Here is a 27,942-nt window from a genome sequence, read left to right on the forward strand (position 1 = left end):
CGGCATGTCTAGCCCACTGATTATCTCAGCCAATCATGGCTAGCAGGAAAGTTGCTGTCTTTTTCTGTGGCTAAACCAACTAGGCTCGTAATTTAACAATTTTATTTGTATTTACAGATGGCATACAAGTCTGTTATTAAGGCACATGAAAGTTCACATGTTCCAGAAGGCATTGCTGCCCAAAAAGTTTACGTTCAAATGGCTCTCCTGTGAAGTAGTGACCTAGTTGCCTAGTTTCCTGAATGCCTCCATATGCCTAGTTTCCTGAAACAAGTCACAAATTAGGTTACTCACAATAACCATAGTGTCATTTGTATAGGAGCTGATATGGTTTCCAAGTCCTCTGTTGCTTATTCTGACAGGGAGAACTGGAGCACTACCATACCCTGTCTGTCAGTCTCTAAAACAGTTTGCGATGTTACTGGAAATAATCCTGGAACCCCTGCAGTTAGGGTGAATCCGTCTCTTTTAAAAAAGTGCTGGTTCCTCCCACAGCAAATCAAAGTTGTCACAAAAAGAGACATTCCTGTCGTTGCAAAGTTTCTTCAGGCACTCCTTTAGGGAAAAGAGTCGGCAGAAACGTTCCGAACCCCTTCGGTAGCATTGGAGGGGGCCAGAGATAATTTTTATCTTCCCTGTGCTAGCGAGGGTCTTTAAAAAAAAATTGTGGTCCTCCCTCAGTTCCTCAGATCGCCGAAAACGAAGGTCATTAAAACCTACGTGAGTGACGATGGTGTCAATATTGGAGTAGTTTGCCAGAACCGTGGGCAGAGCGGTGATGTCATTGACACAGGCTTCTGGATGACAGTGGACCTTGGTCGGTCCACAGACCATAGGCAGGCCAACATCTCTCACCATCGAGCTGCCCACAATGATGGTGGTAGTGATGGAATCTGATAGGAAAATGACCTGCTGAACTGTGGTGGCCGTGGGGGAGGGTGCCACTGGGTGGCCACCGGCTGTTGGTATACACCCAGGATCCGTGCTGACTCCTGGTGCTGGTAGGTCCATCTCAAACGGGGCAAAGCTGTTTGATAGCTGGATCAGATCTTCTCAGATAGATCAGTGGGAAGACTGCCTCCCCGATCTCCTACGCCTTGCGAGTGTCCAGTCTCCCATGGGCCGCGTACTTGTCCGTTGGAATGGGACAGATCAATGCCACTGACTTATCGACAGCTTTTCTATAGGAGGCATTTAAAACTGAGATTCGATTTGCCTGGGTTACAGCAAGGTCGGTGTACTTAGAAAGCAGGTCTTCCTTTTATCGCAGCCAAGCTAACAGCCGGAGAATCTCTTCTGCTTGATGGTGGTGCATTTAGGGCAGACAAATCCCTGTCTATTTTCCAGTTCCACCTTATCTTCATGTTGTGATTGTGTGGAAATCATCTCACACCTGAAGCATTTGTGCCCAGCTATGGATAAAAACACCAGTGGGCTAGCACTGCTAGTGTTAGCCTGCTCCATTTTCATGATGGCTAGCAGCTAACTGCTACTTAACAGGAATCCGGGACACAAACTTGCGGTCCAAGCCGTAAAGGCTGACCACGTCGCTGAATCAGTAGCAATACAAAACTTTAGCTACTATTAAAAACAATTTAATGAAAACAATGTAATAAAAACAACAAACCGAGTGTAGGCAGTACACTGTTCTGTTGTGCGCTCTTCCGGGGGCTTCTCCCTATAGTTAGCCTACAACATGTCAAAGTTGAAGTGCATTGCGGTTGTATTTCGCATTAGGCTATTTTAATCTTGCTGTTTAGGAAAAATATTTTAGTAAGGATGTTATTACAACTTAAAGAAACTGATGGTGAAATTAACTTTGAAAACGAACTTTAACTTACATTTGACCATGCTGTGTAGGTCATGTAAGTGTTTGTTATTTATGCAATATTTTATTTGTGTACTTAAACAGGACATACACTACATGACCAAAAGTATGTGGACACCTGCTCGTCTAACATCTCATTCCAAAATCATGGGCATTAATGTGGAATTGGTCCCCCCTTTGCTGCTTTAACAGCCTCCACTCTTCTGGGAAGGCTTTCCACTAGATGTTGGAACATTGCTGCGGGGACTTGCTTCCATTTAGCCACAAGAGCATTAGTGAGGTCGGGCACTGATGTTGGGCGATTAGGCCTGGCTCGCAGTCGGCATTCCAATTCATTCCACAGGTGTTCGATGGGGTTGAAATCAGGGCCCTGTGCAGGCCAGTCGAGATCTTCCACACCGATCTCGACAAACCAGTTCTGTATGGATCTCGCTTTGTGCACTGGGGCATTGTCATGCTGAAACAGGAAAGGGCCTTCCCCAAAATGTTGCCACAAAGTTGGAAACACAGAATCATCTAGAATGTAATTGTATGCTGTAGAGTTAAGATCTCCCTTGACTGGAACTAAGGGGCCTAGCCCGAACCAAGTAAAACAGCCCCAGACCATTATTCCTCCTCCACCAAACTTTACAGTTGGCACTATGCGTTGGGGCAGGTAGCGTTCTCCTGGTATCCACCAAACCCAGATTCGTCCGTCGGACTGCCAGATGGTGAAGAGACGGAACGCGTTTCCACTGCTCCAGAGTCCAATGGCGGCAAGCTTTACACCGCTCCAGCCGACGCTTGGCATTGCTCATGGTGATCTTAGGCTTGTGTGCGGCTGCTCGGCCATGGAAACCCATTTCATGAAGCTCCCGACAAACAGTTATTGTGCTGATGTTGCTTCCAGAGGCAGTTTGGAACTCGGTAGTGAGTGTTGCAACTGAGGACAGACGATTTGTACATGCTACGCTTTTCAGCACTCGGCGGTCCCATTCTGTGAGCTTGCATGGCCTACCACTTCGCAGCTGAGCTGTTGTTGCTCCTAGACGTTTCCACTTCACAATAACAGCACTTACAGTTGACCAGGGCAGCTCTGGCAGAGCAGAAATGTTATGAACTGACTTGTTGGAAAGGTGGCATCCTATGACGGTGCTACGTTGAAAGTCACTGAGCTCTTCTGTAAGGCCATTCTACTGCCAATATTTGTCTATGGAGATTGCATGGCTGTGTGCTGGATTTTATACACCTGTCAGCAACGGGTGTGGATGAAATAGCAGAATTTAAAGGGGTGTCCACATACTTTTGTATATGTAGTGTATGTTGCTCTCCGGTTTTTTAATTTGATGCAACATAAACATATGTGGTTTAATTTATTCTTCCACTGTGTGACACTTATCTTTTGGAATTGTGTCCATGAAACGATGTAGGCTTATAGGTCTTATATCGGCTATCATGGTGCCGTATAAATGTATTTCTAACGGGTTATAGAGCAAACAATGCAATTATCACAACATAAGTTGTAAAAATGTACAATCCTCTCACTCCTCTTTTCGCAGGGAGCGCATACAGAGAATGCATAGATAATGGAACGTGGGCTCTGAAGAGCAACTACTCCAGTTGTGAACCCATTTTGGAGGAGAAGGTTGGTAGGACTTGTTTATGCTGATCAAACCCTATGCCCTCCCCTTTATTTTGCTTGTTGCAAGTAACCTGCTAGAGAAAAAGTTAACAACCAGAACCACATACTCAGATCAAACTGTTAGTCGATGAGGTATGATATGTAGGGTAATCCTGTAGCTCAGTTGGTAGAGCATGGCGCTTGCAACGCAAGGGTTGTGGGTTCGATTCCCACGGGGTGCCAGTATGAAAAATGTGGATAAGAGCGTCTGCTAAAAAATTAAATGTAACGTGAAGTAACTTGCCCCCTGGTATAACTGCCCCACTCCCCCCCACAAAAAAAATTGTTATCTGTCTCATCTACATTTTTTAAGTCACTCAAACAAAACAATTCTGAGGTAAGTTGATCTTATATTTCATGATTTAGAAAAAGTTGTATATATGTCTATATACATACATATATATATATATATATATATATATATATATATATATACAGTACCAGTCAAAGGTTTGGACACACCCACTAATTCCAGGGTTTTTCTTTATTTGTACTATTTTCTACATTGTAGAATAATAGTGAAGACATCAAAACTATGAAATAACACATATGGAATCATGTAGTAACCAAACAAGTGTTAAACAAATCAAAATATATTTTATATTTCAGATTCTTCAAAGTAGCCACCCTTTGCCTTGATGACAGCTTTGCACACTCTTGGAATTCTCTCAACCAGCTTCATGAGGTAGTCACCTGGAATTCATTTCAATTAACAGGTGTGCCTTGTTAAAAGTTAATTTGTGGAATATCTTTTCTTCTTAATGTGTTTGAGCCGATCAGTTTTGTTGTGACAATGTAGGCATGGTATACAGAAGATAGCCCTATTTGGTAAAAGACCAAGTCCATATTATGGCAAGAACAGCTCAAATAAGCAAAGAGAACATCATTACTTTAAGACATGAAGGTCAGTCAATCCGGAACATTTCAAGAACTTTGAAAGTTTCTTCAAGTGCAGTCGCAAAAACCATCAAGTGCTATGATGAAACTCCGCCACAGGAAAGGAAGACCCACAGTTACCTCTGCTGCAGAGGATAAGTTCATTAGAGTTAACTGCACCTCAGATTGCAGCCCAAATAAATGCTTCACAGAGTTCAAGTAACATACACAGCTCAACATCAACTGTTCAGAGGAGACTACATGAATCAGGCCTTCATGGTTGAATTGTTGCAAAGAAACCACTACTAAAGGACACCAATAAGAAGAAGAGACTTGCTTGGGCCAAGAAACATGAGCAATGGACATTAGACCGGTGGAAATCTGTCCTTTGGTCTGATGAGTTCAAATTTGAGATTTTTGGTTCCAACCGTCGTGTCTTTGTGAGACGCAGAGTAGGTAAAAGGATGTTCTTCGCATGTGTGGCTCCCACCGTGAAGCATGGAGGAGGAGGTGTGATGGTGCTTTGCTGGTGACACTGTCAGTGATTTATTTAGAATTCAAGGCACACAACCAGCATGGCTACCACAGCATTCTGCAGCGATACGCCATCCCATCTGGTTTGCACTTTGTGGGACTATCATTTGTTTTTCAACAGGATAATGACCCAAAACACACCTCCAAGCTGTGTAATGGCTATTTAACCAAGAAGGAGAGTTATAGAGCGCTGCATCAGATGACCTGGCCTCCACAATCACCCGACCTCAACCCAATTGAGATGGATTGGGATGTGTTGGACCGCAGAGTGAAGGAAAGTGCTCAGCATATGTGCGAACTCCTTCAAGACTGTTGGAAAAGCATTCCTCATAAAGCTGGTTAAGAAAATGCCAAGAGTGTGCAAAGCTGTCATCAAGGCAAAGGGGTGGCTACTTTGAAGAATCTAAAATCAAAAATGTATTTTGATTTGTTTAACACTTTTTTGGTTACTTCATGATTCCATATGTGTTATTTCATAGTTTTGATGTCTTCACTATTATTCTACAATGTAGTAAATAGTCAGAATAAAGAAAAACCTTTGAATGAGTAGGTGTGTCCAAACATTTGACTTGTTCTGTATATATAATCTAGTTATGTTATATCTATAAACTTTTTTATATACTGTATATATACCATTAGGGGAGCCTAAAGATAAATAATCCACTTGTTTAGAGACAAAAAATTTAATCAGTTTTTAATAAAGCAGTCAAATTTAAGGTGAGTGTGTAGGGGGCAACTATCCCTAGAATAGCCCCCCATCCAATTGGGCAATGACATTAGTAGCTACTCTCTTTTTATGTTTCAAAAGCAGCTACTTGAAATATTAGCTCAATATACAAAGCTCTGATTTAGGAAGATCAGTCAAAAAAAATTGAAACAAATAAAATCCTAGCTTTTTGGAATGTTTGTTCATTCTTACTAATCCAGTCAGCTAAGGTAAAGTGGGGAAAAAAAGTATTTAGTCAGCCACCAATTGTGCAAGTTCTCCCACTTAAAAAGATGAGAGGCCTGTAATTTTCATCATAGGTACACATCAACTATGACAGACAAAATGAGGAAAAAAAATCCAGAAAATCACATTGTAGGATTTGTAATGAATTTATTTGCAAATTATGGTGGAAAATAAGTATTTGGTCAATAAAAAAAGTTTCTCAATACTTTGTTATATACCCTTTGTTGGCAATGACACAGGTCAAACGTTTTCTGTAAGTCTTCACAAGGTTTTCACACACTGTTGCTGGTAATTTGGCCCATTCCTCCATGCAGATCTCCTCTAGAGCAGTGATGTTTTGGGGCTGTCGCTGGGCAACACGGACTTTCAACTCCCTCCAAAAGATTTTCTATGGGGTTGAGATCTGGAGACTGGCTAGGCCACTCCAGGACCTTGAAATGCTTCTTACGAAGCCACTCCTTCGTTGCCCGGGCGGTGTGTTTGGGATCATTTTCATGCTGAAAGACCCAGCCACGTTTCATCTTCAATGCCCTTGCTGATGGAAGGAGGTTTTCACTCAAAATCTCATGATACATGGCCCCATTCATTCTTTCCTTTACACGGATCAGTCGTCCTGGTCCCTTTGCAGAAAAACAGCCCCAAAGCATGATGTTTTCACCCCCATGCTTCACAGTAGGTATGGTGTTCTTTGGATGCAACTCAGCATTCTTTGTCCTCCAAACACGACGAGTTGAGTTTTTACCAAAAAGTTCTATTTTGGTTTCATCTGACCATATGACATTCTCCCAATCCTCTTCTGGGTCATCCAAATGCACTCTAGCAAACTTCAGACGGGCCTGGACATGTACTGGCTTAAGCAGGGGGACACGTCTGGCACTGCAGGATTTGAGTCCCTGGCGGCGTAGTGTGTTACTGATGGTAGGCTTTGTTACTTTGGTCCCAGCTCTCTGCAGGTCATTCACTAGGTCCCCCCGTGTGGTTCTGGGATTTTTGCTCACCTTTCTTGTGATCATTTTGACCCCACGGGGTGAGATCTTGCGTGGAGCCCCAGATCGAGGGAGATTATCAGTGGTCTTGTATGTCTTCCATTTCCTAATAATTGCTCCCACAGTTGATTTCTTCAAACCAAGCTGCTTACCTATTGCAGATTCAGTCTTCCCAGCCTGGTGCAGGTCTACAATTTTGTTTCTGGTGTCCTTTGACAGCTCTTTGGTCTTGGCCATAGTGGAGTTTGGAGTGTGACTGTTTGAGGTTGTGGACAGGTGTCTTTTATACTGATAACAAGTTCAAACAGGTGCCATTAATACAGGTAACGAGTGGAGGACAGAGGAGCCTCTTAAAGAAGAAGTTACAGGTCTGTGAGAGCCAGAAATCTTGCTTGTTTGTAGGTGACCAAATACTTAATTTCCACCATAATTTGCAAATAAATTCATAAAAAATCCTACAATGTGATTTTCTGGATTTTTTTTCCTCAATTTGTCTGTCATAGTTGACGTGTACCTATGATGAAAATTACAGGCCTCTCTCATCTTTTTAAGTGGGAGAACTTGCACAATTGGTGACTGACTAAATACTTTTTTCCCCCACTGTATGTCATTTATTATCAGAACGTTCCACGTTTCCACATTTCGATTTTGATGTATTATTGCAAATGCATGTCTCTGTCAATGTGTATGTACAGGTAACTGCCAAAATAATGGAAACACAGGTAAATGAGGTATACAAAGTACATTGAAAGCTGTTGCTTCCACACAGGTGTGGTTCCTAAATTAATTATGCAATTAACATCCCATCATGCTTAGGGTCATGTATAAAAATGCTGGGCAGGCCATTACTTTGGCTACCATGGCTATGCCCCCATTGGATGACAATGCCCCCATCCACAGGGCACGAGTTGTCACTGAATGGTTTGATGAGCATGAAAACGATGTAAACCATATGCCATGGCCATCTCAGTCACCAGATCTCAACCCGGCGCCTGAGACAGCGTTTTTCACCACCATCAACAAAACACTGAATGATGGAATTTCTTGTGGAAGTATGGTGTTGCATCCCTCCAATAGAGTTACAGACACTTGTAGAATCTAAACCAAGGTGCAGTTACCTGTATATCCCCTTAATTTTGTATTAATCATTTTGTGTCTTTCGAGATTTTGAAGTAGATCTTGTGGTATTCTCTCCACAGAGGAAATACCCAATGCACTATAAGATTGCTCTGATCATCAACTACCTAGGCCACTGTATTTCTGTGGGAGCTCTTGTTGTGGCCTTCATTCTCTTCTTATGCTTAAGGCAAGTACAGAAATAGTACCCTTCTAAATGAATCTGCAGTACATGTGACCTCTTACAAAACAATGAGTGACATTTATTTGAACTGCAGGATTGCCCTCCATTAACACATTTAATGTAAAATGAAGAGATCCCTCTCAGTTGAAAACACATATGTTAGGGATATATCGCAAAAAATTCACTAAACATATATTTCATCTAGATTATTGTCTTTGTATATGTTTTGATGCTTGTTAATCTAAAAATACTAAAATATATAACATCAATCAAGGAAATTGTACCCAATAATAAAATGTTGTCGCCTACTATAGGAATATGATTTTGATTGGAATATTGTAACTTTAGGTATGTAAAACATTGTTTTCTTTATTTCAAATTTTCTTTATATTTCTAGGAGTATAAGATGCCTTCGAAACATAATCCACTGGAACTTGATAACAACCTTCATTTTGAGGAATGTTATGTGGTTCCTACTTCAGTTGATTGACCACAATATACATGAGAGCAATGAGGTAACATTCGTTACATATTATTATTTATTTTAACAATTCACGTGACTGTTAAGCTTTTCATTGCACTAATACCTAACGTAAGTTTGTTTTTATATCTTTCTACAGCCTTGGTGTCGCCTTATAACAACGATATATAACTATTTTGTGGTGACCAATTTTTTCTGGATGTTTGTTGAAGGATGCTACCTTCACACAGCCATTGTGATGACTTATTCAACGGACAAGCTAAAAAAATGGGTCTTCTTGTTCATTGGCTGGTGTAAGTACATGTCCGACTATGACAAGTGACTGATATCAATAATACAACTCTAGATAACATCCGTACATACAGCAGAATTGAAACCCGCCTAAATATGAAACATGAAATGCTAACAGTTTCTTTCACTATTTTGTCAATCTGTCAATCATATTGTCACCTCTATGAGCCATTATAACAGTCTGGTAAAAAAAAAATAATGTTTATAGAAATATGAATGTCACTCTACTGTAGCTGTAAGAGGTAAACACAGGTTGATTTGTGCAGAGGGGGTTGAATCCCCACATACTACACAAAACACACCATTAAATGAGACAACGGAAGAGCTACAGTGCATTCGGAAAGTATTCAGACTCCTTCCCTTTTTCCACATTTTGTTATGTTACAGTCTTATTCTAAAATGGATGAAATAAATAAAAATCCTCACCAATCTACACACAATACCTCATAATGACAAAGCGAAAACAGGTTTTTAGAAATGTTTGCACATTTATTAAAAATAAAAAACAGAAATACCTTATAAACATAAGTATTCAGACCCTTTGCTATGAAACTCGAAATTGAGCTCAGGTGCATCCTGTTTCCATTTATCATCCTTGAGATGTTTCTACAACTTCATTGGAGTCCACCTGTGGTAAATTCAATTGATTGGACATGATTTGGAAAGGCACACACCTGTCTATATAAGGTCCCACATTTGAAAATGCATGTCAGAGCAAAAACCAAGCCATGAGGTCGAAGGAATTGTCCGTAGAGCTCCGAGACACGATTGTGTCGAGGCACAGATCTGGGGAAGGGTACCAAAACATTTCTGCAGAATTGAAGGTCCCCAAGAACACAGTGGCCTCCATCATTCTTAGATGGAAGACATTTGAAACCACCAAGACTCTTCCTAGAGCTGGTCGCCCGGCCAAACTGAGCAATCGGGGGAGAACGGCCTTGGTCGGGGAGGTGACCAAGAACCAGATGGTCACTCTGACAGGGCTGCAGAGTTCCTCTGTGGGGATGGGAGAACCTTCCAGAAGGACAACCATCTCTGGCGCACTCCACCAATCAGGCCTTTATGGTAGAGTGGCCAGACGGAAGACACTCCTCAGTAAAAGGCACATGACAGCCCGCTTGGAGCTTGCCAAAAGGCACCTAAAGGCAGTGGCGGCTGGTGAAAAATATTCTCGGTGGGGCTGTGCCATACTTTTTTTCCTGTAACCATCGCGATATATTTTAACACAAACTGCAGGACAGCAGTGCTCAGTGAAACATTCAGTAATTATTTAATGCCAATATTAAAAAGTTGAGGCATTCTTACACAAAAACATATTACACAAACCCAAGCCTTTCATTTGCATTTAAAGTGAACTTTTTACCATTGGTAGTAAACAGGCAACGCAACAGGCATGCTGTCAGAACAGAGTGGAAAGTGGACAATAACATGAAATTATTATAAAGTTTATAGGAAATCTTACACTGTATAAAAGGATGTATAATATAGAAATGGATATCAAGTGGATGAACTCAAACCTTTGACTGGAAGAATAGCATACAGTATTTTATGATCATACTAAATGTGACTAATTGTTAATGTGCTCCAGAACTGCAACAATTAATTGATACAAAACAACATATATACAGTAATATTAGCAAAGACACTATTAAGACTTTCTAGAGTACCATATATAACTGGATTTTTATGCTAAGGTCAACTATATACAAAGAAACATGCGCCAGAGCTGCTCTGTGTGTGTGTGTCTGTCATCTTATTTGTACAGGAATTTTGCCCGTCTGTCCTTCTGAGTGGCAAACCTCTCAATGACCCTTTGATTAAAGTCAGGAATGTCCCTGACAAGTTTCTTCTCCATGGAGAGCATGGCCAGAGCGTTCAGGCGATCCTGTGTCATGCTGTTTCTCAGGAAGGTCTTGATCCTTTTCAGTGTAGAGAAGCACCCTTTCTGACTCAGCAGTTGTCATGGGTGTGGTGATGAGGATCTTGAGGAGGCTGGCAGTCTCTGTGAAAGTGCTCTGAAGGTTGTTCTCCATGAAGAACTGGTACAGGGGCACTGCACCACTACAAGCCTTGAACTCACTGTTCTCATAGATGAGGGACAGTTCGGTTTTGAGCTTTGGCCTTGTTCAACATGGGGTACGCCTCCACGGTTGTTTCCAAGCGCTGTATCGGGGAACTTCACACTGTGTTGTGGGAACAACTCTCCGTGCAATAGTGTTGCGCTGATGAGGTGCTGGGTGAAGGAGAACCTCTCTTTGGCATGACTCAGGATGGTATCACATACCTGTAAAAGATACATCATCAGCTTTAATTTGCAATTGCTATTTTGATGCAAGTGATCCTGACTGACACATGCCTATGTCCAACTCAAGTATATGATTACCAAGGTGCTGATTGTTCAGGGTTTTGGCTACATACTACCAGGCCTGAAAAAAGTTCTATGGGGAAACACTGACAATTACATCACAACTTACCTCTATAGCCAACCTCTGTTGTTCTCCTGGTCCCAGCATCCTCCGTCGCTTGATGGGCTGTTGCTGCTCGTCAGATGCGCTGTCCCCACACAAAGAGGGGAATTGAGGCCCTGGGTCCAAAAAATAAAGTTTAATTTGATAACTTGCAATCAGACTTCTTAGCTCACTGTAATTCCCCCTCAACACACAACCAGTGACTTATATATATATATATATATATATATATAGACAGACAGACAGACAGACAGACAGATAGTGTGTATATACACACAAACTATGTCTAGTAACTGCTTTTAACCTGTGATGTACATAATTAACTGATGTTATTACGTTTTAAAGCCTTTTTTCTATTACATTTGTGAGAGGGATGCAACATAATTTTGTTCTGCTGTGCACTTAGCAATAAAGTTAATCTTCAATAACAACTAGGCCTCTTCTAGAAATTGACCTGGTGGACACCTGAATAATTATTACAAACTGTGTAGTACTTTCCCTGCATTATTATCAACGTCTGATTGTGTCTTTTTGGACAAACACTTGTTCTCGTGGTTCGAGTAACAACAACTGCGCTCCTTGAGTGACGGGGTGGTACTTGGTGAGAGAGGGAGAGAGACGACCCAAATTGCGGAGTAAACTAGAAAAACGGACGTTACACATGGCGGAGTGGCATTACCACATTTAACAAACCAAACATTGAAATACCGTTATAGAAGGTAAAGTAAAAACCCAAACTGGTCTGTGCATCAATACCGGTATATAGTAATATATAGGCAACATACCGTAAATCTGTATCAATTATGTATCAGTTTTACATGTGACCCATATCAAATTTGCGCATTCACACTGAAGGAGCACACAAATGCAATGCTCATTTGGGCGTGATTGTCGTGGTAACACAGGTGAAAAAAAATCCTGAATGGTATCCTAATGGCAGCCATTTTGGTTAGGAGAAATACAACAACTCTACTGCCATACATTCCAATTAGACTGAAGGCATACAGTTGTGTCCAAATATATTGGCACCCTTGGGCTTTTCTTAAATAATTCCTATTTCTTCTAAAATCAGTTGAAATTTGAGAGGAAAAAAATGGGTCTCCACACCTTTAATTATATTTCTGTAAACTTAAGTTTACAATTGTAATTTAGAAAATATAGACAAATGTCATGGACTAAATTATTGGCACCCTGGAGCTAGTACTTGGTTGCACAGCTTTTGGCCAAGATAGCTGCCAACATATGCTTATTGTAGACATCAATGAGCTTGCTGCACCTTTTCTGCTGGCAATTTGGCCCATTCTTCAGCAGCAAACTGCTGTAATTCTTCAATGTTTGAGGGTTGCACTCCACCAACTTCTTTTTTCAGATCTTGCCAAAACTAATGTGGTCCCGTGTAGCTCAGTTGGTAGAGCATGGCGCTTGCAACGCCAGGGTTGTGGGTTCGTTTCCCACGGGGGCCAGTATGAAAAAATGTATGCACTCTTAACTGTAAGTCGCTCTGGATAAGAGCGTCTGCTAAATGACTAAAATGTAATGTAAATGTCTTCTCTTTCCTTTTAAAATACTAAAACAAATATAATTGTGACGGCTCTATGATAATCACTCACTTTGATGACCAGACACATTTAGGCTTTTAAACTGTTGTAAGTGAACTATTCATCTTTCTAACAGCATCTTTATCAGCCAATAGTAAATATAGTTATTTACCTGATTGTTAGCATGCTTTCTGTGAACCTCTGGACAAGTGCTTTAATGAAGACAGGGTCGATGTTCCTCTTCTGCAGCTGGCTGAAAAGCATGTCCACATTTGGCATGATCTTGTGGAACAGTGCCAGGAAAAAACAGAAAGCCTCGTCTTCGAGCATCCTCACAAAGCCCCCCCGCCTCTCTGACAGTCGGGGCATCAAAGTTCCCAGAGTCTCTGATGGTCTGGAAACACGTTAGGAGGTCATCCCTGTACTCGTACACAGTGTTTACAGCGCGACTGTGGAAGTTCCACCGTGTTGTAGAGGCTCTGGGGAGTCTCCTCGTGCCCACGCAAGGCCAACTCAAAAAGCCCCACAGAACTTCACACAATCGATAATTTTGGATAGAATGTGCCTGTTTTTATCCACCTCCTCATTGTGTTTCCTCACCGCAATCCTGTGGCCGTCATCCAGCTGCGTAGCAATGTTCACCCTTCCTAATACAGCTAGCTTTACAGAGTTGTCCATGTGTGCCCTGGTGTTCTCATGTTTCTTTACCTTCTCTGACAGGTGCTTCATATCCCTCACTCCGGTACCTGTCCATGCTGAATCTGACCCCGTCGTTTTAAAAAAGCAAGCACGGAAAGCAAAATAAAGCATTAGCATCAGTGCACCCAGCTAGCCAAGCCTTCCTGGTGTACCAGCTACGGGAGAAGCCGCGCATATACTGCTTCCCTTTCTCGCTAGCCTGCTGTCTGATTGAGAGGTCAGGTTGATCTGGGCCCAGCTCTTTCACCCGAACTTTCTCTGACAAAGTTCTCCTCTCAAACGGATCTTGGAGGAGAGATTTCACCGAAGTTAGGGTTGGGTCTTGGAGGAGTAACGTTTGCGTTCGCCATTGTCGTCTAGTAAAAATGGCGCCACTGGAGCCCGGTCCTTATTTTATCAGGGGCGAGCTTGGGGCGATAAAATAATCGCCCTCCTTGGATTCGAATTAAAATCGCTGATTAGCTACATTTTATGTCATACATTCATATCTTAAATTAGCAATTGGCTTAACTGCTACGTAGACCCGCCTCCTCGGGGCACTTTCTGTATCGCCCAGAGCTGACGAGGCGTTTGACAGGCAGAGGAAAGGTTGCGAATATGATTTTCTATCATATCTTACACATATTACTGTGTGCATTCCATATTTCAAACACACAAATATTGACATACTGATGTTTTTATAATTATTATTATTATTTTTATTTTTTTATTTTTTTTTTTAAAAATAATTTTATTTAAGGGGCGGCGCCCTAGCGCCCTCTATCGGCCAGCCGCCACTGCCTAAAGGACTCTCAGACCATGAGAAACAAGGTTCTCTGGTCTGATGAAACCAAGATTGAACTCTTTGGCCTGAATGCCAAGTGTCATGTGTGGAGGAAACCTGGCACCATCCCTATGGTGAAGCATGGTGGCAGCAGCATCATGCTGTGGGGATGTTTTTCAGCGACAGGGACTGGGAGACTTATCAGGATCGAGGGAAAGATGAACGGAGCAAAGTACAGAGAGATACTTGATAAAAACCTGCTCCAGAGCGCTCAGGACCTCAGACTGGGGCGAAGTTTCACCTTCCAACAGGACAACGAGTCTCTGAATGTCCTTAAGTGGCCCAGCCAGAGCCCAGACTTGAACCCAATCGAACATCTCTGGAGAGACCTGAAAATAGCTGTGCAGCGACGCTCCCCATCCAACCTGACAGAGCTTGAGAGGATCTGCAGAGAAGAATGGGAGAAACTCCCGAAATACAAGTGTGCCAAGCTTGTAGAGTCATACCCAAGAAGACTCGAGGCTGAGGTGCCAAAGGTGCTTCAACAAAGTACTGAGTAAAGGGTCTGAATACATATTTAAATGTGATATTGAAGTTTTTTATTTTGTAATACATTTGCCCAACAAAATACAAACCTGTTTTTGCTTTGTCATTATGGGATATTGTGTGTAGATTGATGAGGAATATTTTTTTTGAATACATTTTAGAATAAGGCTGTAACATAACTAAATGTGGAAAAAGTCAAGGGATCTGATTACTTTCCAAATGTACTGTATATGAAAATCCACAATATTTATTGTCACATTTGCTGTTGATTTTGTTTATGACAATCAGACCACTTATCCAATATTTTATTAAGATAAACTAATAGTTTGATGTGTAAAATTAGCAGTGCAATAGAGGTAACAGTGATTATGATTATCAATCAAATCTTGACGTTTTTCTGCTTTGTGTCGCTCACTTCACCCTCATGCCTCACAGCTTGAATGTTTAATCTCTGAAAATAAACACAAACAAAAGCAAAGCAAGCATGCCATGGATAGTTAATCTTGATTGTTTTTTAGTACACCTGCCATTTGATAACTCAGGGGGTTTCTGCAAGTTGTTGATTTATGGAGTGATCTACACTAGTTTGTGTAGTGTTTTTATTCATTCACTCCACATCACAAAGCAGGAATGCTACAGTACATGCTTGAGTGGACAAACTTAGACAATGTAGCTAAATATTAGTTTTAAAAAACTCCATTCCCCACAAAGCATCTTGTGAGATTAACAGAAGTGTCTAATTTCAAGAAAATAGAAAATGCTATTGGAGTGTGGGGAAGTCCGAGGTGGTTGATGGGACAGGCAGCAGATGCAGTCATCGCCACATAAATGATCCACGCTCTGGATAAGAGCGTCTGCTAAATTACTAAAATGTAAAATGTAAGTGTTGGTGAAAAAACATTGCATGTTAGAAACCGACTCACACCCTGGAGAGGCTCCTGCTCAGCTCAGCTCACTGCGGAGTCATTTTGCCGTTTTCTTTATATAACATGTAATGTAGGACTATGTATGCACTGGCATAAATCTGGATGGATCTGTATATAGGTCACATTTATGTGAGTCATACCAAAGAGACCTTTGAACATATTGTACGCTAGGGTATAGGATATAGTGCAGTATAGTAACACACCCAGTATAGTTATTAGAAATCTCATCTTGGCCTCAAAATGGAATTAACCAAAGGTTTTTCACTCACACTTGTTAACTCAGGTGTGTATTGGAGGTGATGTGGAATTGTTACATTCCATTGGTTTCACAAGTGGGAGGTACATGGATTTCAGAAGTGGGATGTATTGGTGTCAGCAGTGGGATGACAGACGCAATTGATTTTATACATTCAAGAAGATGTCTTTATTGTGTATAACCTTGTGTATAACCTTGCACAGTAGGCTCATTTGTTATCTACACTGAGTGTACAAAATATTAAGAACACCTTCCAAATATTGAGTTTGCCCTCAGAATAGCCTCAATTCGTCGGGGCATGGACTACAAGTTGTCGAAAGTGTTCCACAGGAATGCTGGCCCATGTTGATTCCAATACTTCCCACAAGTTGTGTCAAGTTGGCTGGATGTTGTTTGGGTGGTGGACCATTCTTGATACACACAGGAAACTGTTGAGCATGAAAACCCAGCAGCGTTGCAGTTCTTGAAACAAACCGGTGTGCCTGGCACCTACAACCATAAAGCACTTAAAGCTTTTGTCTTGCCGATTCACCCTCTGAATGGCACACATACACAATCCATGTCTCAATTGTCTCAATGCTTCAAAATCCTTCTTTAACCTGTCTCCTCCCCTTCATCTACACTGATTGAAGTGGATTTAATTAGTGACATCAATAATGGGTCATAGCTTTCACCTGGATTCACCTGGTCAGTCTATGTCATGGAAAGAGTAGGTGTTCTTAATGTTTGTACACTCAGTGTATATCTGTTCCAAATGAATATTGTAACCTGACGTTTTGGTTTTAGGGATGTCTTTGAATACACCCTTTGGTAATTTACTCAGTCCATCACAGTTCCACTGATGATCAAGTGGTTTTCAAAAGCAGGTCTCAGCTTTGAAGATGAATCCTATTTACAACATTGAAGTATGATCTCTCATTTCAGACATTACAGTGAAAAGACTTGGTTCTTACTCTCGAGCATCATAATTTCTAATAAGTATGTCTGGCATGTGGGTAACCTTAACATAGACTTTCTTCTCTTTTTGTTGATTATAACAATTATGCGTTGTCTAGGTCAGTTACTGCAAAGATCGACTTGTCATGCTTTTCATGTAGTCTTTTCACATCATGTTATTTTTTTTGTTCTTATTGATTACTGTCATCCTCTTAATAATCAGTAAATCAAGTAAACAAAAAGCAAATTAATTTTTTTTTTTCCTTCACAGAGAGGAATTGCTTTGGTGGATTTTGTTACTTCCTTTGTACTAACAAATATGATAAAACTTTGATATCTGTAGTCATGGTGGTTAGTTTAAGTTAAATACTAATTGGGTCATAATAACGCATAATAACATTTTTAAACACATTGATTTAGTAGATCCACTCCAACCAGTTATAAAAGTTATCAATGTCATCAGTGCCCAGCTTCTTCAGATCCTTAGCGGTCACTTATTAAGAAATGTAGCAAGTGGAACAGATTTCACTTTATCTGTCCAACACTGGGGACCAACAAGATAAGAAGTCCTTAAGCCAGATCAAAGTAGAACTGGAAGAATCCAACTGGCCTCAACAGATCCCTTTATTTCATCTCTGTAATAGCTTCTAAACACCGCAGCCTGATTCTAATTAGCCACATTTACACTGCACTTAGCCCAGGGCTAACAGCCTCTTTATCCCTGGGCTAAGATTCTTTGCTCCGGAGCAGGGTTGGCACTGACTTTCACAATATTGGTAAATATGTAAATTCATTTATTTATTTCTTTCAGGCCTTCCATGTCCTATTATTGTTGCTTGGGCCATTGGGAAGCTTTATAATGAAAATGAACAGTAAGTGCACAGTTTCAATTTAAACAACAACAATGGAATCTCAAGCATTTTATAATTAGTTGTTTGTGTTTTTGTATTTTGTTGTATCTGACTAACAATTCTAGTCGCGAGGCCGACGAAGATGGCGGCCTCGCTACTAGCTCTTAGGAAACTTTGCAGTATTTTGTTTTTTTATTTATTGTTTTTTACATTATTCGCTCAGAAAGTTTTTTTCCTCATTACATACAGCCGGGAAAAACTATTGGATATCAGAGCGGCGGTAACTCACCAGCATTACGACCAGGAATACGACTTTCCTGAAGCAGATCCTTTGTTTGCTCTCCCCAGGGCAACTGAACTGATTCCAGCGGCTGACCTCAAAGAACTTCACTGAACCTTATGCAAACTGGAAACCACATGTCCTGAGGCTGCATTTATTGTAGCCGGGGATTTTAACAAAGCAAATTTGAGGCTTAGGCTGCCGAAGTTCTATCAACATATCGACTGTTGTACTCGCTCGCCAAAATCCTCGACCATTGCTATTCGAACTTCCAGGATGGTTATAAGGCCCTCCCCACCCTCCTTTCGGCAAATCTGACCACGACTCCATTTTGCTTCTCCCTTCCTGTAGGCAGAAACTCAAACAGGAAGTACCCGTGCTAAGGACGATTCAACGCTGGTCTGACCAATCGGAATCCACGCTTCAAGATTGTTTTGATCAAGCGGACTGGGATATGTTCCGGGTAGCTTCCGAAAATAATTTTGACGAATACACTGAAACGGTGACTGAGTTTATCAGGAAGTGTATAGGTGATGTTGTGCCCACTGTGACTATTAAAACCTACCCTAGCCAGAAACTGTGGATAGATGGCAGCATTCGCGCAAATCTGAAAAGCGTGAACCACCGCATTCAACCATGGCAAGGTGACTGGGAATATGGCAGAATACAAACAGTGTAGCTTCTCACTCCGCAAGGCAATTAAACTGGCAAAACATCAGTATAGAGTAAGAATGCTGTTCATTGACTATAGCTCAGCATTCAACACCATAGTACCCTCCAAGCTCATCATTAAGCTCGAGGCCCTGGGTCTGAACCCCGCCCTGTGCAACTGGGTCCTGGACTTCCTGAAGGGCCGCCCCCAGGTGGTGAAGGTAGGAAACAACATCTCCACTTCGCTGATCCTCAACACTGGGGCCCCACAAGGGTGCGTGCTCAGCCCCCTCCTGTACTCCCTGTTCACCCATGACTGCGTGGCCAAGCACGCCTCCAACTAAATCATCAAGTTTGCAGACGACACATCAGTAGTAGGCTTGATTACCAACAATGATGAGACCGCATACAGGGAGGAGGTGAGGGCTCTGGGAGTGTGGTGCCAGGAAAATAACCTCTCACCCAACATCAACAAAACAAAGGTGATGATCTTCAAGAAACAGCAGAGGGTGCACCCCCCTATCCACATCGACAGGACCGCAGTGGAGAAGGTGGAAAGCTTCAAGTTCCTTGGCGTACACATCACCGACAAACTGAAATGGTCCACCCACACAGACAGTGTGGTGAAGAAGGCGCAACAGAGCCTCTTCAACCTCAGGAGGCTGAAGAAATTCGGCTTAGCACCTAAAACCCTCACAAACTTTTACAGATGCACAATTGAGAGCATCCTGTCGGGCTGTATCACCACCTGGTACGGCAACCGCACCGCCCGCAACCGCAGGGCTCTCCGGAGGGTGGTGCGGTCTGCCGAACGCATTACCGGGGGCAAACTACCCACCTTCCAAGACACATACAGTACCCGATGTCACAGGAAGGCCAAAAAGATCATCAAGGACATCAACCACCCGAGCCACTGCCTGTTCACCCCGCTATCATCCAGAAGGCGAGGTCAGTACAGGTGCATCAAAGCTGGGACCGAGAGAATGAAGAACAGCTTCTATCTCAAGGCCATCAGACTGTTAAATAGCCATCACTAGCATATTAGAGGCTGCTGCTGCCTAATGAAATCACTGGCCACTTTAAGAAATGGAACACTAGTCACCTTAATGATGTTTACATATCTTGCACTACTCATCTTATATGTATATACTGCATTCTATTCTATAATATTCTACTGTATCTTAGTCCATGCCGCTCTGTCATTGCCTGTCCATATATGTATATATTCTTAAATCCCATTCCTTACTAGTTTTGTGTGTATTGGGTATATGTTGTGGAATTGTTAGATATTACTTGTTAGATATTACTGCACTGTCGGAGCTAGAAGCACAAGCATTTCGCTACTCCCGCTATAACATCTGCTAAACACGTGTATGTGACAAATACAATTTGATTTGATTTGATTTGAAAGGCTGAGGGTTGGTTGAAGGTGAAGGGTAATGACCTTTGATGGAGTGCAAAGAAACCTATACAGATGTAGGATCTTAATTTGAGCCAGTTTGCTACAGCAGAAATATAATCCTTTAGCAACAAGAAATGTGAATTATTATGTGGATTATAATTAATGGACATTTCTGTAGGGGTTGATACAATTTCCATAAGGGAAAATCAAGTCTGAAATGTCAAAGTGGAAATGAAAACTACACGTTTTAAAACTACACGTTTTACATTTCCTGTATTTCCTGATTAAGATCCTACATCTGTACATGTATGCCACAGTATGAAAATGTATGCACTCACTAACTGTAAGTCGCTCTGGATAAGCGCGTCTGATAAATGACTAAAATTGAAAATTGAAAATGTGTTAGTCACAGATAAACCTTGAAAGATGTCTTATACCCTTTGTAGTACAGAGTAGTACTTGAATCCGTTTAGTATTGTGGAAACACTACCAATACTGATTCAAGGTGAATCAGCAATTTACTCTATTGTAGGTGTCAAAGGGGCATTCATTGTAACATTTACAAGAGGATAATTTATGTTATCTAAAGAGGTTATGAAAAGTCAATCGATGGCTCAGTGTATTTGAAAATTGAATTTCTGTCCTTTTTAATAGAATAAAGTCAAACTTCAGTTCAATAGTTAGAGGTCCTGTTTTATAAGTTTTGACTGTGCTGTTTATGATGCTATTATCAAGGCACTTCTTGGCTAACCGAAAGAGTGCATTTAATCTCCAATTTATAAATTAAACTTCAATTGTAGCAATGATAGCAATTGATAATGCTCCAAAATTGTTTTGCTAATAATGGAATATAGATTGATAAAAATGATGTTACGTTTAATATGCTACACTTCAAAAACCCTTTATTTGAATGTTTGTCAACAGATGCTGGTTTGGTAAAGAACCTGGAAAGTATATTGACTACATTTATCAAGGGCCGGTCATCCTTGTCCTTTTGGTAGGTAACAATACCATTGTCTCTCACTGTTTTCTTTCTTAAACTGCCCTAATGCAACCGCAACACATTTCAGTTCCTTTAATTATTTGTTCATTATTTAAACATCCTGTTCTACATAATGAACTCTTAATTAATGTTTTCCATCTGTATTCTCTGCTAGATAAACTTCGTTTTCCTCTTCAACATAGTAAGAATCCTTATGACCAAGTTGAGAGCTTCTACCACATCAGAAACTATACAGTACAGGTGAGTCACTACTCCTGTGGGGTTGTTGTTTGGAATATCGCATGCCATATTAAGATTACTTGACCTCCATTTAATATTCATGCTAAAATAATAAGATAATATTCTGCATTTTGCCTCCATTGCTTCCCCCAGTGTTTTTAAGCGAGAAAGTGGAAGCGTTCGTTAGTTAATGTTGAACAATTGAGCTTTAATCTAGCAGATTTTTGCCCTATAAAAACTCAAAGAGATTCCCTATAGAGAGTTTGAGGAGTTATTAGAGTAAATTATTTAAACCCCTCATTTAGACCTCAGAAGGAATCCAGCCTAATGTCAAAGGAGGATTCTTAAATACATTTTGACTGTACCAAAATGTTGCAAATATCAAGAGTCATCCAGAAGTGACATTTTGCTAAAAGGAACAATCTTTTCCAATAATTTCAGCAGACAGGCTATGTGAATGAATAGGAGAGAGGCACAGGTCTTTCCAAGAACGTTATCACCACAGAACACCCGTATCTGGTTTTCTAACATTTTGTTATTCCCTCTGATGCTGGTGCACTGAAGACAGTCTGGGGAAGAAAAAAAACACCTGGCCTAAACCAGTGCCTTACAGGATTCACCAAAGGTGAACGTCCGCTCACTATTTGATTGCTCCATACGCAATAAAGCTTTTAATAAACTTTCAATAAAGGTGACAAAATATAATTTCAAACAACATGGTCTTTGTCCTAACATGGTCTTCGTCCTTAGTCGGATATATTGTATTGTGATGTGAGACTGCCAACCCACAGTTATTGCAGTTATTACAACCTCCCCTCCACATTCACAGTTTATGGAGCAATTAATGAGGCATTTGTTTAACAAATTCCTCCTACTCAACGAAGTGATAATAAGGTCAGCTGCTTTATCAGGGATTAATCACTTCAATCTGTACTCAACTTGCACGCACCATTTCATAACATTCCTATAAAGATATGACCCCACACACACACACATACACACACCATTTTCCGTGATGATCTTTTCTGTTTGATACAGAACCCCTCTTTTTTATTACAAATTAACTGCTGATGTTGCACAGTGTCTAATAGCCTTGCGTATCTTATTCCTTGAACAACTTGCATCGTCCTCGATTCACATTGAAGCTCTTTTTCATGGTGGATTATTTGAAAACTCAAAAGAGGACATCTCAATTCCCAGCAAAGTCTGCAGACCTCTGTCTAGAATAGGGCTCTATTACTCCAATGCTGATATTGCTGACATTGGGTTCCCTACTCAAAGTCAAACAGTGGATTTATATCCTGAGCTACAGTAGGTTAATGTGCTATTTGATGTGTAAACGGGGCCATCAGCTGCTTCACTGCTTAGGTAGATGACCTGAAATCCCATCGTAATTCAAGGAAATTAAGAATGAAAGACTGTCTCCCAGAGAGATTTTCTATTTGCAACCAGATACTCAAATAGACCGCTTATATTGTCAGATTGTTGTTTTGGCCGCAAAACCCTAAACAATAAACTCCTTTCTGTCATCAACCTGATGGAGGCAAGCTTTGGGCGACATTGTGAACAATATCATTAAACTCCCTCTTAATTGAGCTGATAGAAAGGAGCCTTGTGAGGCAGTAGTCTCATAGGATGGGGTTCTAACTATACTAGCTAAGAATGTGTATCTCTGATGTTCATTATTTAGGATATTTTATCAACAGCCTTGGTGAGAAATGGTAAATAGCAAGCAACCTCCAAAAATACACTTTGGGTCTTGGAGTGCTTTTTTGTATTGACATACAGTGGGGAAAAAAGTATTTAGTCAGCCACCAATTGTGCAAGTTCTCCCACTTAAAAAGATGAGAGAGGCCTGTAATTTTCATCATAGGTACACATCAACTATGACAGACAAATTGAGTTTTTTTTTCTCCAGAAAATCACATTGTAGGATTTTTAATGAATTTATTTGCAAATTATGGTGGAAAATAAGTATACTTTTTCCCCCCACTGTACATACTGTACATATAAACCTTTACACAGCTTCCTTTTAGAAGCAACCCCTTTCACCAATTACTTTTGTAACTAAATTGGAGTACTGATGTTTTTCTGTTATTTCCTTCACAGAAAAGCGGTAAAAGCGACATTAGTGCTACTGCCTCTTCTGGGGATCACCTACATGCTATTTTTTGTGAATCCCGGGGAGGACGACATCTCGCAAATAGTTTTTATTTATTTCAATTCATTTCTACAGTCATTTCAGGTAAGATCTTTACCAAGTTGCTCCCATCTTCCCAAGAACACAAAAACCTTGAACCTTTTAAATCTGTATCATATTCTTTATCTTTAATATACTGTTCATTTGAGTTTTTATAGGTTTTATAGCCTGTGGAAGAAGGGCCCTTTGTACTATTGTAAGGCTTTGTAAACCTGCCCCTCGTTGCTTTACTATCAAGTGTTCTGAGCTGTCAGGAGAATGTATCTGGAGACGTATGTGGGCGTGAGTTTGTCCACAGTGAGTATTCTCAGTGTAAACCTTTGCTCCACAATGCAAGGCGTGGGGAGAAGGTACTGTATTAATGGTGCTCAGTGAAGGTGTGTAGAGAATAGAGGTCAGTTTTATAACAGTTTTAGACTATTCTTATAAAAATAGTTTACAAAAGACTGTTCCATCATTAATCAGTACTCCTATTATTGCTATGTTGAAATGTGAAATGCAGACTGCCCTGAATGTGAAATGCAGTGTAGACTTTTTCTTTGTTTGTGAATCATTGACTCAATTGCTTTTTTGTCATTTCTATACACTTTTTAAAAGTTACTCATTGGGGCAGAAAATATGTTGTAAACACCAGTGGAGGCTCCTCCGAGGAGAAAGGGGAGGACAATCCTCCTCAGTGAATTTCATAAAAATAAAAATGGTAAAACATTTTAAAAATTTTATGTTTTAGATAAAACTATGCTAAATATAATCACGTCACCAAATAATTGATTAAAACACACTGTTTTACAATGGTCTACAGTAGCCTCAACAGCACTCTGTAGGGTAGCACCATGGTGTAGCCGGAGGACAGCTAGCTTCCGTCCTCCTTTGGGTACATTGACTTCAATACAAAACCTAGGAGGCTCATGGTTCTCACCCCCTTCCATAGACTTACACAGTAATTATGACAACTTCCAGAGGACGTCCTCAGAGCTCTTGCAGCATGAACTGACATGTTGTCCACCCAATCAAAGGATCAGAAAATGAATCTAGTACTGAAAGCATATGCTACAGCTAGCCAGCACTGCAGTGCATAAAATGTGGTGAGTAGTTGGCTCAAAGAGAGAGAAAGACAATAGTTGAACAGTTTTGAACAAACTAATTTCATCCAAAATGAAGGAGAAGTAAGAGAGAGATTGTATCTTTTTTTTCACTTTAAGTTTACTTACTTAGCTAGCAAATGCAGGTAGGTAGTTTAGCCTAATCAAACACCCTGCTCAAACAGAGGGATGCTATATTATAGCTGGCTATGACTATCCAACACAACACTGAAACTCTTCCAAGTCAAGGTAAGCTTTGGTTATACTAATTTATTGCCACTGGGGCCCACCGGTGTAAGTGCTAAACTGCTTACTGACTGTCCACTGTAACGTTACTGTATGATTGTAGTGGGTTTACTAACGCGTTAGTTCTATGTGCTATGTTGACTATGACTCTAGCTAATATGTTGACAATGATGTAGGCTGTGTGTAGCGGTTAAGATATGGTTTGGCTTGGAAAGTTTTTTTTTGCCTGATGTGTTGTGCGTTGAAGTCCACAAGCAAAGGGAAAGGGTGAGAGGAGGAGAGTGCATAGAGGTGAGAAGGAATACAATGTGGCTGCTATGAAAGTCTGCTGTGTTTACGCGTGATCAGGGGTGTATTCATTCTGCTGATTCTGTTGAAAAACAAAACAGGGATAAACATACCTGAATTTGTCCAATAGAAACTCTCATTTGCAACTGTTGGACTAATGATTACACCCTACAGTATATCAGCTAGATGCAGGCAATAGTATGCAAGGCAGTATTGAATGTGTCACTGTCTGTCACCTCTACGTTGTAAACTTTCATTCATAGGCTAGGTTGTAGCAACCTCATGATGGGTATAAGGACAATGGTTATACTAGTTTCATGTAGTAGCCTAAACCTATCACTGTTACATTGAACTGGGTGAATGGAATATGAATGACAGTCATCCAATATGCTTTCATAGAAATAAGGCCATGCTCATGAAAAACAAAAATAGTCCTTCTTCATCTTAAACGGTACTGACCGCCACAACAAATGCCTATTGCTAGCACACCTTGAGTGGCAGTCTGATTATTTGGACTCACTATAAAATATCTGACCAATAGGTGATGTTTTCCAATATTGTACATCCCTATTTGAGTGACTTGACCCCTATTTGAGTGAATTGATTATTGTACATCGTCATTTGAGGGAATTCATAAAGATCAATAAAAACAGATTCTACATATGAAGGTCCATTTTGTACATTCAACATTGTCCCGTCTTGTTTTCCAGGGGTTCTTTGTGTCAGTATTCTACTGCTTTCTTAATGGCGAGGTGAGTCAACAATGATCTTTTCAAGGGTGGGCTTCGCTGTGTGGCAGACCATTATGAGAGGCAGTGGACATAAAGTCCTGAGACCCTACTTTTAACTCTCTCACGGAAGGCCATCATTATCCTGCAGGCTATTTTTTGCTTTACTGAAGATGCTCTTTCTAGGCCTATTTCCCCCATCTTTCCCCCTTACTTTAGGCATCATTCTTGAAATTCATTAAGTGCCATAAAAAGGGTCATGAGTCATTCAGTAATGGTGGAAAATGTAGCTCCCTCCTGCTGCTGCTGTTCTCAACTGCATCTATGAAGCTTTCATTGGTATAGACACATGAAAAAAAGACTGATTGAAGTCTACTGTGGATACTTTGGAAGCTATTCACTGTATCTGAAATGTGTGGTTCTGTACTGTTTTGTAAAGATTGTTTGTTGATGCTTAATCATATGTCAATTTAAGTTCAAGAGATTTCCTGTGCCCTAGATATTGTGTGTCCTACCAGATAGACTGACTGCCCACTACTAATACAGTATTTAATTGTCGTCTTTCAGGTGCGCTCAGCAGCCAGGAAAAGATGGCATCGTTGGCAGGACAACCATGCCCTGAGAGTGCGCGTGGCACGTGCCATGTCCCTCCCCACCTCACCCACCAGGATCAGCTTCCATAGTATAAAACAGACCACAGCCGTTTGACCAAGTTCAAAGGTCACCTTTGGAAATGTAATTTTTCTAGGGAAGAGACTTGTCTTGAAGCACCTCTCCATAAACTTTGTCTATTTCCTTTATTTCTTACCCCAGCTGCATAAGGACAGATACAGAACGCTTTGAGGAAGAGACCATTAGGATTTCTGAATTACAATACTGTAACACGACCTCCTTGGACGTGTGACACAGAAGTAAATTCAGAACAGATGGGCCATGCCGCCTCACCAAATGCAGAGTCAAAGTCCCACTGACAATGCATTAATAGCTGTTGTCATGCTGTAGTACACCAGGTTGGATTTTAATAGGTCAGGAAGGTCAACCTTTCAAGGACCAATCCTGACGAGGCAAAACATGCAATGTTAGTGTCAAAAGAGACCCTAATCACTCTCAGTACTCTACTGTACTTGTAGCAGCATTTATCTCCATAACCCTTAATTGTTTCATGTCTATCAGAGGGCAGGGATAAGCAGGAATGTGCATAAACAGTGCGGACACAGGATGAAATTGCATTCTGTGTCTGTTGCAGACTGAGCTTGAGATGCAATGCGAGAGGTCAAATTATACTGTTAATACCCAAGGAAATAAGGAACGTGCAGAATCAAAGTGATATCGTTTGGGTTGTCATCAGTACCACTTTTTTTGCGTTGTCAAAATGTCATCCTAAGAGCTATTCAAGTGTATAAATGTTTTCAGGCTAATTTATTTTAAGATTGTTCCCTGCCAATCACTCTCAAATGCTTTTGAACAGCATCATGTCAATGATGTGTTTTTCTCACTTCTGTATAGAAAACCCTAAGGCTGCTCTTATGTGGATGAGTAATCATAAATCAAAGCTATCTTTCACTGGGTTTGACTTCAGATTATATATATTATCTTATGTAAATAATGGTGATGGGACTGTGATTCTGATACTTTTACATAACACTTATTTAAACACTGAACATTTAAAAACTGTTTTAGTGTCGCAGACCCTGATTTCAGTCCACGCAATCCCACAGCTGTCCCAAGTCAAGAGAAATAGGAGTAATTTAAAGGTACCGTACATTGTGCATGCATTAAATCCTTTTCACATAGTTATTTTCTCTCTTTCAAATCCCAATATGCCGCAGTTAATCAGTGTCAGCTCTGCCCCGGTAATGCCTGACCGACGGTCTGACCTGCTTGGGTGTTATCCTCCTCTCCCTCCAGGCTCACTGCAGTATAATACAAGATCCAGACACTTAGGCATGCCT

General features: G+C 40.8%; 1 protein-coding gene across 3 annotated transcripts in view; it reads left to right on the plus strand.

The window, feature by feature from the left end:
- The window catches only part of LOC121581055 (corticotropin-releasing factor receptor 2), a 126,936-nt gene extending 99,272 nt beyond the window's left edge, over positions 1-27,664 (plus strand). For 2 of the 3 annotated variants that reach the window (XM_041896415.1, XM_041896416.1), the window contains 10 exons: positions 3,367-3,452; positions 8,036-8,142; positions 8,534-8,651; positions 8,757-8,910; positions 17,852-17,912; positions 21,149-21,221; positions 21,382-21,467; positions 23,556-23,691; positions 25,973-26,014; positions 26,558-27,664. In XM_041896415.1, the coding sequence (XP_041752349.1) occupies positions 3,367-3,452; positions 8,036-8,142; positions 8,534-8,651; positions 8,757-8,910; positions 17,852-17,912; positions 21,149-21,221; positions 21,382-21,467; positions 23,556-23,691; positions 25,973-26,014; positions 26,558-26,698 (1,004 nt within the window). In that variant the 3' untranslated portion in view covers positions 26,699-27,664. Of the gene's footprint in view, positions 1-3,366; positions 3,453-7,906; positions 7,945-8,035; positions 8,143-8,533; positions 8,652-8,756; positions 8,911-17,851; positions 17,913-21,148; positions 21,222-21,381; positions 21,468-23,555; positions 23,692-25,972; positions 26,015-26,557 lie in introns of those variants that run through there. The other variant, XM_041896417.1, reaches the window with a different exon arrangement.
- The last annotated feature ends 278 nt before the right edge of the window (positions 27,665-27,942 follow it).

This window comes from Coregonus clupeaformis, chromosome 14, assembly GCF_020615455.1.
Source record: "Coregonus clupeaformis isolate EN_2021a chromosome 14, ASM2061545v1, whole genome shotgun sequence".
In the NCBI taxonomy this organism is placed as follows: Eukaryota; Metazoa; Chordata; class Actinopteri; order Salmoniformes; family Salmonidae; genus Coregonus; species Coregonus clupeaformis.